The 12,645-nt window shown below is 51.9% G+C and overlaps 1 protein-coding gene across 1 annotated transcript in view; it reads left to right on the forward strand.

Annotated features, from left to right (window-relative positions):
- LOC119226976 (potassium/sodium hyperpolarization-activated cyclic nucleotide-gated channel 1) overlaps positions 1–12,645 on the forward strand; it is a 63,930-nt gene that overhangs the window by 45,622 nt on the left and 5,663 nt on the right. Inside the window, exons 5-7 of the mRNA XM_037485405.2 lie at positions 3,069–3,215; positions 5,445–5,685; positions 10,435–10,599. Of these exons, the coding sequence (XP_037341302.2) occupies positions 3,069–3,215; positions 5,445–5,685; positions 10,435–10,599 (553 nt within the window). The remainder of the gene's footprint in view (positions 1–3,068; positions 3,216–5,444; positions 5,686–10,434; positions 10,600–12,645) is intronic.

Raw genomic sequence — 12,645 nt, forward strand, 5'->3', positions numbered from 1 at the left:
ACAAGAGACATAAAAACTACAAAATAAGACAAGAGCAGACCCAAACCGTGACAGAACCCCCCCCTCAAGGACCGAATTCCAGACGGTCCTAAAGGGGGGCAGAACCATGAAAATCAGACAAGGGGCGGGAGGGTGGGGACCCGACATCTATGGTCCGGCGGCCTGCCGGGGCGGCGGCCGGGCGTGGGGTGCTCTGGGGGTCTGCCGGGTCGGCGGCCGGGCCTCAGGGTCTCGGGGGGTCTGCCGGGTCGGCGGCAGGGTCTCGGGGAGTCTGCCGGGTCGGCGGCCGGGCCTCAGGGTCTCGGGGGGCGCCGAGCTGTGCGGCTCCGGCGTCGTCGTGGCGTGGGGCGCCGAGCTGTGCGGCTCCGGCGTCGTCGTGGCGTGGGGCGCCGAGCTGTGCGGCTCCGGCGTCGTCGTGGCGTGGGGCGCCGAGCTGTGCGGCTCCGGCGTCGTCGTGGCGTGGGGCGCAGAGCTGTGCGGCTCCGGCGTCGTCGTGGCGTGGGGCGCCGAGCTGTGCGGCTCCGGCGTCGTCGTGGCGTGGGGCGCCGAGCTGTGCGGCTCCGGCGTCGTCGTGGCCGGGGGCGCCGACCCAACCCCTGACCCCACCCCCCCTTCAAGGACCGACTTCCAGGCGGTCCCAAGAGGGTGGGAGGGAGGGGTCATGGTCGGGGGCCGTGGGGACGGGGCTGGAGGGGTCATGGTCGGGGGCCGTGGGGACGGGGCTGGAGGGGTCATGGTCAGGGGCCGTGGGGACGGGGCTGGAGGGGTCATGGTCGGGGGCCGTGGGGACGGGCCTGGAGGGGTCATGGTCGGGGGCCGTGGGGACGGGGCTGGAGACTGGAGTCTTGGGGCCGGAACGGGCGGAGACTGGAGTCTTGGGGCCGGAACGGGCGGAGACTGGAGTCTTGGGGCCGGAACGGGCGGAGACTGGAGTCTTGGGGCCGGAACGGGCGGAGACTGGAGTCTTGGGGCCGGAACGGGCGGAGACTGGAGTCTTGGGGCCGGAACGGGCGGAGACTGGAGTCTTGGGGCCGGAACGGGCGGAGACTGGAGTCTTGGGGCCGGAACGGGCGGAGACTGGAGTCTTGGGGCCGGAACGGGCGGAGACTGGAGTCTTGGGGCCGGAACGGGCGGAGACTGGAGTCTGGGGGCCGGAACGGGCGGAGACTGGAGTCTGGGGGCCGGAACGGGCGGAGACTGGAGTCTGGGGGCCGGAACGGGCGGAGACTGGAGTCTGGGGGCCGGAACGGGCGGAGACTGGAGTCTGGGGGCCGGAACGGGCGGAGACTGGAGTCTGGGGGCCGGAACGGGCGGAGGCGAGGCTCTGGGGGCCGGAACGGGTGGAGGCGAGGCTCTGGGGGCCGGAACGGGAGGAGGCGAGGCTCTGGGGGCCGGAACGGGAGGAGGCGAGGCTCTGGGGGCCGGAACGGGAGGAGGCAAGGCTCTGGGGGCCGGAACGGGAGGAGGCGAGGCTCTGGGGGTCGGAACGGGAGGAGGCGATGCTCTGGGGGCCGGAACGGGAGGAGGCGAGGCTCTGGGGGCCGGAACGGGAGGAGGCGAGGCTCTGGGGGCCGGAACGGGAGGAGGCGAGGCTCTGGGGGCCGGAACGGGCGGGGGTCTTGGGGCTGGGGGCGTGGGTCTTGGGGCTGGGGGCGTGGGTCTTGGGGTTGGGGGCGTGGGTCTTGGAGCTGGGGGCGTGGGTCTTGGAGCTGGGGGCGTGGGTCTTGGAGCTGGGGGCGTGGGTCTTGGGGCCGGTTCGGGCGGAGACGGGCGTGGTTGGCGCCGTCGCTGCCGCCGAATGCGGAGGTCCAGGGCGTGGGGGTCGTACCTGGCCTGGAGGCGGGCGGCCAACTCCAGCACCTGTTTCCAGCGTGCGCTGAGGACTGGGGGCTGGACGCTGGCCTCCATCGGCGAGGCCCAACCTGGGTCTGGAGAGCGGCGAGGGCGTTGACCGGGGCGCTGCCTGGAGCCTGCTTCCGAGCCGGGGTTAGCGTTGCGCCGGGCAGCCAGCTGCGTGCCGTGTGGGTCCCCAAACGCCAGGCGAGTTCCCAAAAACGGGTTTCTCTGGTCCAACCCTGCTGAGTCTTTAGGTGGTGGCGTCATTCTGTCACGACGCAGGGTCCGAGGGCAGGGAGGGAGGACTCAAACGCAGAGTTGATGAAAAATAAAAGGGCTTTAATAGTCAAAACTCAAAATCAAAATCGCTCCCACCAAAAAGGGGAGGAAGGAGGAGAAAACAAAACCAACAAACAAACAAAACAGGGACCTGGACTTGAAAACACAAACCTGACTTACGTGACACATGAACGGTCGACATGTAATGACGCCAAACCAGACAAGGGACTCACAGGGCTTAAATACACAAGGGAGGTGCAGGTGATTGAACACAGGTGGAAACGATCAAGCACGGCAGACAATCACAAGGGAAGACAGGACAAGGCAGGAAGTGAAGTTACCCAGGATCACAAGAGACATAAAAACTACAAAATAAGACAAGAGCAGACCCAAACCGTGACAGAGGCAAGCTCTCTTATACAGCACAATTCATCAAAGTATACTTCACATTACGTTCGGAAACAACAATATAACAAATCAATTCTGCACTTTGCGCAGCTCGTGCACTCAGGATTAAAGAAACGAAAGAACCCACATATTCAAAATAAATCATGCAAATAATTGCCGGTCATGCAATCCGAGCCATCTGGCTCGTTGTCATGCAGCCTCCACCCCCCCCCCTCTCTCTCCGAGATATCGGGTAAACCTCCCTGGTTCACGTCCGGTCGCAGCTCGGTTTCTCTGCATGGGTGAGATAATCAGAACTGCTACCTTGGTCTGACATAGCCGCGGGGCCAGTGCTCCTTTCCCCCCCGCCCCCCCTTCCCTGCACCACCTGCCTCCCCCCCCCGTTCTGTCCGTGCCTCAGAACCGGGCCCCCTTGTCCTCGATGCAGAGACACAGATACACACACATACACACCGGGAGAAGATCACACACACAGGGAAAAAGAGCCTTGTGTGTTTGAGCACATGCAGCAACTGATGATCATCTGCCTTCTTTGTCTTCCCCAGTACAAGCAAGTGGAGCAATACATGTCCTTCCACAAGCTTCCAGCCGACATGCGACAGAAGATCCACGACTACTACGAGCATCGCTACCAGGGCAAAATCTTTGACGAGGACAACATCCTGAGTGAACTCAACGACCCCCTCAAAGAGGTGAGACCACTTCTAAACTATATCGAAGGAGAGTTCTTTCAATTAGCAACACAGACATCTCTTTCGAGAGGTTTATTTTTGGAACAGGTAAAAAAAAAAAAAAAAAAAAAAAAAAATCTAGAAAAAAAAAGCATCTTGACAGGTAAACTGTCCCCCCACTGGTTTTAGTTTGAAAACATGAATGAGTTTATTCCTTCGAGATGAAGAGCGACTCTTCATCTGGCACCTTCAAGCGTGCAGCACCTGAAGCTGAAATACTAAACCTGTCATCTCTTCTTATAATGTCAAGTAACGGATTCTCCCCAGCATCCTGGGTGAACCGTATCACACATACGAAAAATAATCTGCACAGAAACGTTACCCGAGCCTCAGTTTCATTAAAGAAGATGCGCTCCTGAGCTGTACCCAACTGCACAGATCCAGTGTTCTCCACATGTTATTCAAGAGGGGGCAGATTGTAGTGGAGTCGGTGAGCAGTTCTGAATAGCGCGGCTGACCTCTTCATTGCAGCAGATGACATGGGTAATTAAGCATATAGGTGCATGGTTTGAGCAGCGCATTTGAAAAGCAAAGCGAGCGTAGGAATCGTGACCGTCCTTCATGGAGCCCCATTAAGTCACCATGTGGTGGGCGGGTGGGGAGCTGCTGCACCATCCCGGACACTCAAAGGGAGGTGCATTCCCAGACACAGAAAATCCTTCCAGGAAGAAGACCAACTCAGACATTAGTAGACGAGTCGGGCTGATTGCTGCCAAGTGTCCAGCGCAGTTTTTGGGGGGTGTTGACCCACAGGTCAAGTTGGGATCAAAATCAGCTCCGTTTAGCAGCACTCTCATTCACTTTTGGACCAAATGAGGGACATGAAATCAGCCCAAAGTGTACTTTAACTGATTCTGGCACATCACTTGTCACAAGCCTTTCATGACCACCAGCGATTCACATGACATCTCCTTTTCAGTGGAAGAAATAGCCTTGGGTTCGATGTGTAATCAAAAGGTAATGACGCTTAAAGGATCGCATTGAGTTAATCACCCTGAGGTACCGCTATTTATTTTTTAGGACACTCCCAACATCCAATAGTTGATTGTTTGCCACCGCATAGAATATAATGGAACTAGACAACTAGTTTGTAAAAATGAATAGCAGAGACAGAGAAATAAAAGGAAAGGATACATGTTTTGCCATTTTGTAACGGTCTGTGTGGACTTTTATTGAAGCCCCAGAACAGCAGACAGAAAGGCAGCTCGGTTCACCGGGGTTCGGGGTAAACAGGGGCAGGCGTGGTCGGCAAAGGGGGGGATCAGCACCGGGAAGTAACGCTGGAGAGTCTGGCATCGAAGCCAGAAGAACAATCTGCCAAATATCCGAGAATTCCAGAGTAATTACAAAAATATATAAAGTATAACCATTGTTCAATCCATGTAGCTTTTCATTAATGGGCCAAAATACAACATTTCAGTTGTTTTGCTGTTTTTTCTACCCCCCCCCCCCCCCCAAACCCGTTTCCTTTTCTCATCTCTTATTCTCCGCCACATTACAAATCCTTGAATAGTCACGGCCAGAGATTGTTTCCCCCAGGAGGACTCCTGGCTGGGCATGAAAACTGCTTACCATCTAATTCATTAGTGGTGGTGCATGATTGAGGTCAGAGCCCCGTGGCATTAGCTGACACCGGCATCTGAGGCTGAGCTTACATCTCTTTGCGAGCGTCCCAGAAATTGGTTATCTCTCTGTCAATGTCCTGTTGTCACTGGAGGAGAGTTATCCCTCACTGGCTGGGAGGGGGCAGGGCGGGGGGGGGGGGGGGCAACAGCAAAACCAACGCAGATGCCAAGTGCCACAGCTTTCCATCCGCGCAGCAATCGGAGATGCGTATGGGTAAACAGGCGACAAGCTCCTAATCTCCTGCTGGGTCCGAGGGGGACAGGATGAGACCATGAGAGATGGCCTGCAGCCGGGGGGACCAGAGGGCGCAAACTCATCAGGGGTCGGACTCGCGTGCCAAAAAGTTTATTCTTCGGAGGGACGGGAATTGCTTTAGAAGAATTAGGGATGAAGCAGCGGGACTCATCCAAGGAGCTTCTGCCGGCAGAGGAAAGCGGCAGAAATGAAGGATTTGCAGGGCGGCGTGTGTCACATGACCCCCCGACTGATGCGCGTTTAGGTGCAGACTGTTACGGCATGATCTAATGTGTTTAACCGGCACGTTCTTTTTTTTTACTCCACCAGGAAATTGTCAACTTCAACTGCCGTAAGCTTGTGGCCACCATGCCTCTGTTTGCTAACGCCGACCCCAACTTCGTGACGGGGATGCTGAGCAAGTTAAAGTTTGAGGTCTTTCAACCCAACGACTACATCATCCGAGAGGGCACTGTCGGGAAGAAGATGTACTTCATTCAGCACGGGGTTGCCAGTGTCATCACCAAGTTCAACAAGGAGATGAAGCTGACTGACGGATCGTACTTTGGAGGTTAGAACCAAAATGCCTTCTATATTTAGCCCCATGGAGATGCAAACATGAATCATATATGTGGGTTATGCCATGCAAGAAAACCTCTCACAGATGCATCCCCACAGCCTGTTCATGCAGTTATGTATTGAGGTCCTGCTTCTGATGCTGTCTTAAACTGGGTTATTATAGATGTAGATGCTCATTAACCAGTGTTGGACGTTAGTCAGCTTCTGCAGTTACGTAACCACTCATCTGGTTGCTGGAGTAGGCCAAGGCGTGGATCAGGCTTCCCTTAGGACATGCAGAAGTCCCCCCCACCCCCCCCACCCCCCTCAACCATACACACACATATGCATGAACTCCCCATCCATAAGTTCCTGCTGCATACACTTGGCACTAACAATAGCAGCCAGTGTAAAATCAGGAGCCAAATCGTTCTCTTTCTCTTGGCACCAGTCTTACTTCCCTCAAAACACAACAGCTATTATACATTTTTTAAATGTCAAATGTAATTTCACAGCACGTTGTTTACTCAAACACCAGAACATCTAGCCGGTGTTTTTTTGTGAATGTGAAATCAAAGTAAAGTTTACTATTTTAGAGGATCTTGCATATTTTATCTCACGAGTTCCTTGCCACCATGGAAGGAGGCCGAGGAGTCTAAGAATACCTCCGCTTTGGAGTTTCTTGCCGCATGCCGTTCACGTCTCAGAGGCCAGTCAAAGGAAGGCAGCGATTCAACAAAAAACAAAAAAGGGAGCTTGTTCAAACCGAAGGATTGATGTCCTGCATCTAAGTGTGCAGAGCTCCACGGCACATCCAATGGGTCCGCAGGAGGAGGAGGAGGAGGAGGAGGGTGCGCTTTAACTTCTTCGTGGAGTGTCACGCGGTCCCAGCGCCGCTCAGTTAATCCTCCGGGTGCCGCGGCTCAAAGAGATATTCCCGCCAAGGAATTATTGTAGCACAGAACAAGACGATCTTGATTAAGAAAGTAAAGCTGAAACGTCAGGATAAAACCGTCGGCCAATAAGGCTCCGACGAGTGGGTCGGCGTCGGCAGTCAGCGGAGGGCTTTTAACAAACAATTTCAGATCAAAACAAAAGAGGACGCAGCAGCTTAACTGGTCCCTGGTTCCAGTTGGAGGATGTCACGTAGTGATGGTAGTTGGCGGGTCAGATTCTTGCATACCATGTTGTTAATAATCATTATATACCGGGTCCGCGGAGCCCAGCGTCTTACGCATCACCTGGTGCCCCTGCGCTGACTCGTATTAACGTATAATTAATATAGAGCGTCTACAAACAGTATTCTTTGACTATATGTGTATCAAATGAAAATGTCAAAGGGGATGTCTCGTTGGAATCTTTCATCCCCCTTAATCTGCGGATCCCCTTAACTTCACAGAGCTTCAGGGTATAGTTTTATAGCTTATAGTGCCACTGTTCTGCTTCCTTGTAAACTGACCCCTAGAGAACACATTTTAGAATACAGAAAATGCGTCGAGCTGTGTCAAAGATTTTAAGATGAGTTTGTTCTCCTGAATGAATCATTCTAATTGTGTTGAGCTCTCACTCTGTTCACAGACTAACAAAAAAAACATCCCAGATTGATTGATTCATTGAGCCAGAATCCAAGCGAGTTCTACTTTAAGTATGACAAGCAGAACGCACAGTGAAACATCACTATCTTCTCAAATCTGTTCACCGAGGAGAGAGAGAAACCTTCACATCCAGCGTACGGTCGATGTTCCCGTCTCTTCTTCTAATATAAAAACGACGCGTCGCATCCGTTGAATTAGACAAAGGACACGGTGTTATTTTTGCCGTGTTCATTCCGTGCCGGCCCACCTGCTGTTGCCTTCAGCCCAGCTGGTATTCTCACCCTTTTGCATGGCATTATGAGATGAGCCCAGAGTTGGGGGAGAGCAGCTGGCTGCACCGAGGCAGCTCGCCCCCCCCCCCCCCCCCCTTTCCTCTGACGGTTCACACTCCCCTTACAACCAGGCCAAACCGTGGCTAGAATGAGAAATCAGTGAGCGGGACGCGCGGCAATGAGCAGGACATCCAGCAGGTCGCGGAGCACCTCCTCCGAACACGGTTCGAGGAGCGGCGGCGGCGGCGGCGTGCTGCAGCAGGGGCGTCGTGTTAATCACCCCTGGACCTCTGCGATGGGATTACCTGCTGGTAGCGCAGCGCTCTGCCACTCTGAGGCTGAGGGACTCCCAGATTGTAATGTCAACGCTCAGTGACAGGCGGTGCATGAAACTCCCCCCCGTTGGGCCATTAACGTCTTAGTCACACGGGACCCCCCCCCCCCCCCCCCCCCACCCTCCCCTCTCTCCGGGTCCGCATCCGTGTGAGGAGAACGTTGAGGGAGGGTGGAGGGGTTGTCACGGGGAGAGCGTGTGACACATGAAGCGATGGGAACATTTTCCACAAATGCTCCTTTGGGGTAGGGTGGGTGTGATGCTTTGTTGCTAGGCGACAGACGCGCCGTCAAGTTGCATCATGTGGAGTGTTAACGGGTCACGGGCGGTGTCCTCGGAGGCTGCTAATGTCTGAGCGCGTCTAAGATGTGCGGGTTGAACACTTTTCACGCGTCCCGCCCCCCAAAATCACGAGCGAGCCCACAAATGAGCACACGTGGACGTTGGTGTTTTTTTTTTTAGACGTATCCCCGAAGGCCTGCCCGAGTGGTTGAAAGAGTGAACGTTAGCGCGGCCTAAAACGAGGGCCTCCTCCTGTGCTCCTGTCAGCAGCGGGGTGTCAGCTCTGCTGCTCTCAAAACAGCTCACAACTGGAGTTCATTGCAGTCTGACAACAGGAATTAGTTCAATTTGAAAGCGGCACTGCAACAGAGGAAAGCTGGTGGAGGTGGAGGAGTTGTTTTGGCTGCTTGCATCCCTTTTTTAAGAATCAAAAGAAAACCCCCAAAAAATTGCCCGCGGGTTTGAGTCCCGATATTGAAGAGAAAAAAAAATAACTATGTTTACCGATTTTACCAACGACTGAGAATTAAGGAAGTCTTGTGATGCCCCCCTCGGGGGACAAAGCATAACACTGTATTGTTTGTTATAACAGCTCCTTTTTATTCCACTTTTACCTCTGGATGTCAGGCTTGTGGAGGAACCTCAGCTTTTCTCTCTCTCTCTCTCTCTCTCCCTACGTGTCCTTTTGTTTTTCCTCCGTGTACCTTCTCGTGTTAAAACGAGGTACCACTTAAAGGGAGCTTTTATTTTTCCACCATGGCAGCACTAACACCTTTTTTGCACCCACAGCTTGAGAGTGTCGCTCTCTCTCTCTCTCTCTCTCTCTCTCTCTCTCTCTCACGTCCCGTGCACGCGCTCCGTGCTCTATTTCCATGACGCCCCGCGGCAAGGCCGAGATCGTCCCGACAAGTTTAACATTTGACGCCTTAATCGAGACGGAGGCTTCGCCGCGGATTGGAGAATACGGGCAGGCGTGGGCGGAGGTTTGAGCGGTGGGTTGGCGTTGTGGAGGAGAAAGCGAGCGAGGCCGGTGCCGAGGAGACGGCCCCTAAGTTTTCGCGAGCTTAAGACGAGACGAGAGGACGTGTGGGCCGATGGAGTGGAGGTGTGGAGGCTGTGAACTTTCTGCCTGGTGTCAGTAATTCATGAAAACACACCGAGGAGACAAGGCGCTGTTTAATCTCCGGGGGCGTACCGCCTCAGAAATATTTATGCATTTACTGCTAGTTGGGTGAGGAAATTCACCATAACAAGCACCGATATCAGAAATGAAGCATATCTCGTGGTCATTTTGAATTTTAGGTCCTCTTTTCTTCGGGATGAATCAAGAGCATGTAACGTTTACTGTTAACACAAGTTTGTGCAATCAATCAATTGCTCTCTATTACTGGCAAGAATAAGCCTCCTACAAGAGACAGTGATTTCTAGTCACTGGTTTATTATCTACCATTACACAAGCACTCTACTTAATTACAACTTGGAGAAACATTACTTTGTACTTTGTATTTCCACCTCATCCCTCTCTTTACTTCCACTCCACTACTATTTCAAAAGCACAATGTGTACTTTTTAAAGCATAAATAACAGATCACAAACCCTATTGTATCCCTATTTGTGACTCATTGGTAAACACTAGTCTCTTATTGGACCTCCTCTTCTTTCAGATGTTTTATGTTTTATTCATTTGTAAAATGAAAATGTTTTTTTTTAAGTCATAAAAATTTACTTTGCAGATTTCCTTTAATCAGCTCATGACCCTTTGCAAGGGCACAACCCTGGGGTTGATTCCCACATGGCTGAATGAACTTTTTGTATACGAAGAGAGTACTTCCTACGCCACTCATAAGCAGTAGAGTTTCTTTTATTTTCTCTATTTTCCCCCCATTCATATGTGCATATATTACAGACAGATGTATTGATTGTATATAGGTAGTTATAGTTAAATACAAAAGAGGCTCAAGATGTAGGCCATGTGATTATCTGCAGTCTTTCAGTGTGTTCCGATATCGATCCAAACATTAGCAAAGTCTCCTCTGCGTGTACCGACCACACCGTCGGTTGGTTTCCCATCACACTTCAGGACGGATGTCACGCCTCACAGGCTTTTAGTTATTTCCTTTGCAGGGGGGGTTATTGGGACCCTTAGCCCTCCCCAGAACGAATCATCTCAGTACAACGCGAGCGATTCTGCATCCCTTGTTTCATTTTCCCTCTTTTCCGCGCCCTCACCCCTTTGTCCTCCTTTTGTCTCCCCCCGTGTGTGCCCCCCCCCCCCACAGAGATCTGTCTGCTCACCAAGGGCAGGCGAACGGCGAGCGTGCGCGCCGACACCTACTGTCGACTCTTCTCCCTCTCCGTGGATCACTTCAACGAGGTGCTGGAGGAGTACCCCATGATGCGGCGCGCCTTCGAGACGGTCGCCATCGACCGATTGGATCGCATAGGTAAGACCCGCCCACGTCTTGATTCGCGCCCTGTCTGATCGTTCGGGAACCTCCTGCCTGTCATCGTGCCTTGTCGTCTTGTCTTTATCAGTATTCGTTGGCCTTCTTTCTTCATAAAAGCATTGTGTCCGCCATCTTGGGCTGCATGGCCGGTATGCTGTCTTGTTTTTGTTGTTGTTGTTGTTTTTTAAACTTCCGTCTTTCTTTGTATTAAATCACAGTGAAGAGAATTTGTTGTTACCAGCATTAATCCTTCTAAAGCACCAAAGTAGAGTCTTGTGGTTGGATTAACTGGAAGGCGAGTGCATGCCGCTGTCCGGGGGGAGGGAGTCACTTCGCCCCCCTCGTTGGCTCGTCGTTGACCCCCCCCCCCCCCCCCCCCCCCCTCACTGGATGTCAGCGAGTTGATGGAAGCTAACCTCACATGCATGCCTTGTCTGGCCCTATTTCCACTCATCTGCACTCCTGGGTATGAGCAGCTCCCCGCCCCATATCAGAGTCGTCTGAATTAACGGAGCCGGGCCAGGTGACGTCAGGCCAGGTGACGTCAGCTCAGGTGACGTCAGCTCCTCGTCAACTTTGTAGCAGACCCTGGCCTTGATAGACTGGAGTTGACATAAGTGATAATGTTTCAGACACATATATTTGGTTAAAGTTTTAAAAAAAAGAAAAAAAGGGGCACATGTATGGAACACAAACAGGGCAAGAATTGGTTGCGTAGACCCTAATGTTCCCCCCCCCCCCCCCTCGTTATTCAAATGTGTTCAGTCTGCTCTGACTTTGATTGGAACGCAGACACCGACGAATCAAACACGCAGAGCATAGAATGTGAAAGTGTTTTCTACAAAGGAAATAGTAGAACTTAACGTGTGTCTTTGTCACCGCTTGTGTTTTGCTGCATTAGAAAAATGTATCTTTTTGAACGTTATTTTTTTTTTTTTCCTATTCCACTTTTGATATGTGAATAAGTTGGCAATAATAAAACCGCACATTTAAGTGTCATAGTGGAGCGATGAGAAGGATTCAGGGAGTGAACTTTCAGGCTTAATTTTCATCCTGTGTTGAAATCTCAGATGCTACTGCACACATTTTAAGATCGGCTCCCCGACCCTTGTTTGTAAGAAAAAGAAAATGGCCATTTGTTAGAGTGTGAGTAGCATGTGTTTGAATCCGATCCTGGTTTTCTTCGTAGTTGAGCCGCTTTGACTAGTGTACTGTATGTCCACCTGTTACAACTAAAAACAAAAAGTGATATTTAGATGGCAAGGTGGATGCTCTCTCAGTAAATGAATACCAGCTCGTAAGGCAACAGGTTATTGGTTACTGAACAAAGTGAAATGTTTGTATATTAGAAATTTGTGCTGGAAAAAAAACTCGAAGTCATTTGTGAAAATGAACCACTTTTGAAACGAATCGATTGCTGCTACGCGGACAACCCGAGCAGCTCCCCGTCGTAGATGATCAAACAGGCAACAAACTGTCATCCCGGCCGTAATGTTTGCTGCTTTGTTTGCGGTAGTTACTTTAAAAAAAACCACTCACTCATGACTTCAAAACTGGAGTGGAATTCGCCTAGTGACAGTGTGCCAATGTCCTCTCATATCAGTGGCTTAAAGCTTGCAGTCCGTTTCCACTTCTCTCTCTCTGCTGTCGTTGTTTTTCTTTGCCATGGCTTTGTATTTGTGTATCATTTTGCCGGACACGGGCACGTCAATATTGAAATTGCTTTGCAACCCTAGTGTTGACTCAACATTGAAATACTGTAGTGTCAGGCAACTCAGCAACACGCAATGAGCAACAGATTATGAACAAGACCGCTCAGAGCCAATCAGAAAACACTGTCGCTGCTGAGACAACCTTTTCTCCTCCGAATTACGTTCACCTATGATCTGTTTTTACTGAAGAGGGGTGCGCTGCGGTCCCTGGATGAGTGGATTGTGTCCAAATTGAACTAATTAAACCTGCAAGAGTCAAAAAAATCAAACACATCTGCTAAATCTCCATTGTCCTCTTGTCTTGTTCATCTTACCACGATGTGCTCGTGAC

Source organism: Pungitius pungitius, chromosome 18, assembly GCF_949316345.1.
Source record: "Pungitius pungitius chromosome 18, fPunPun2.1, whole genome shotgun sequence".
Lineage (NCBI taxonomy): Eukaryota > Metazoa > Chordata > Actinopteri > Perciformes > Gasterosteidae > Pungitius > Pungitius pungitius.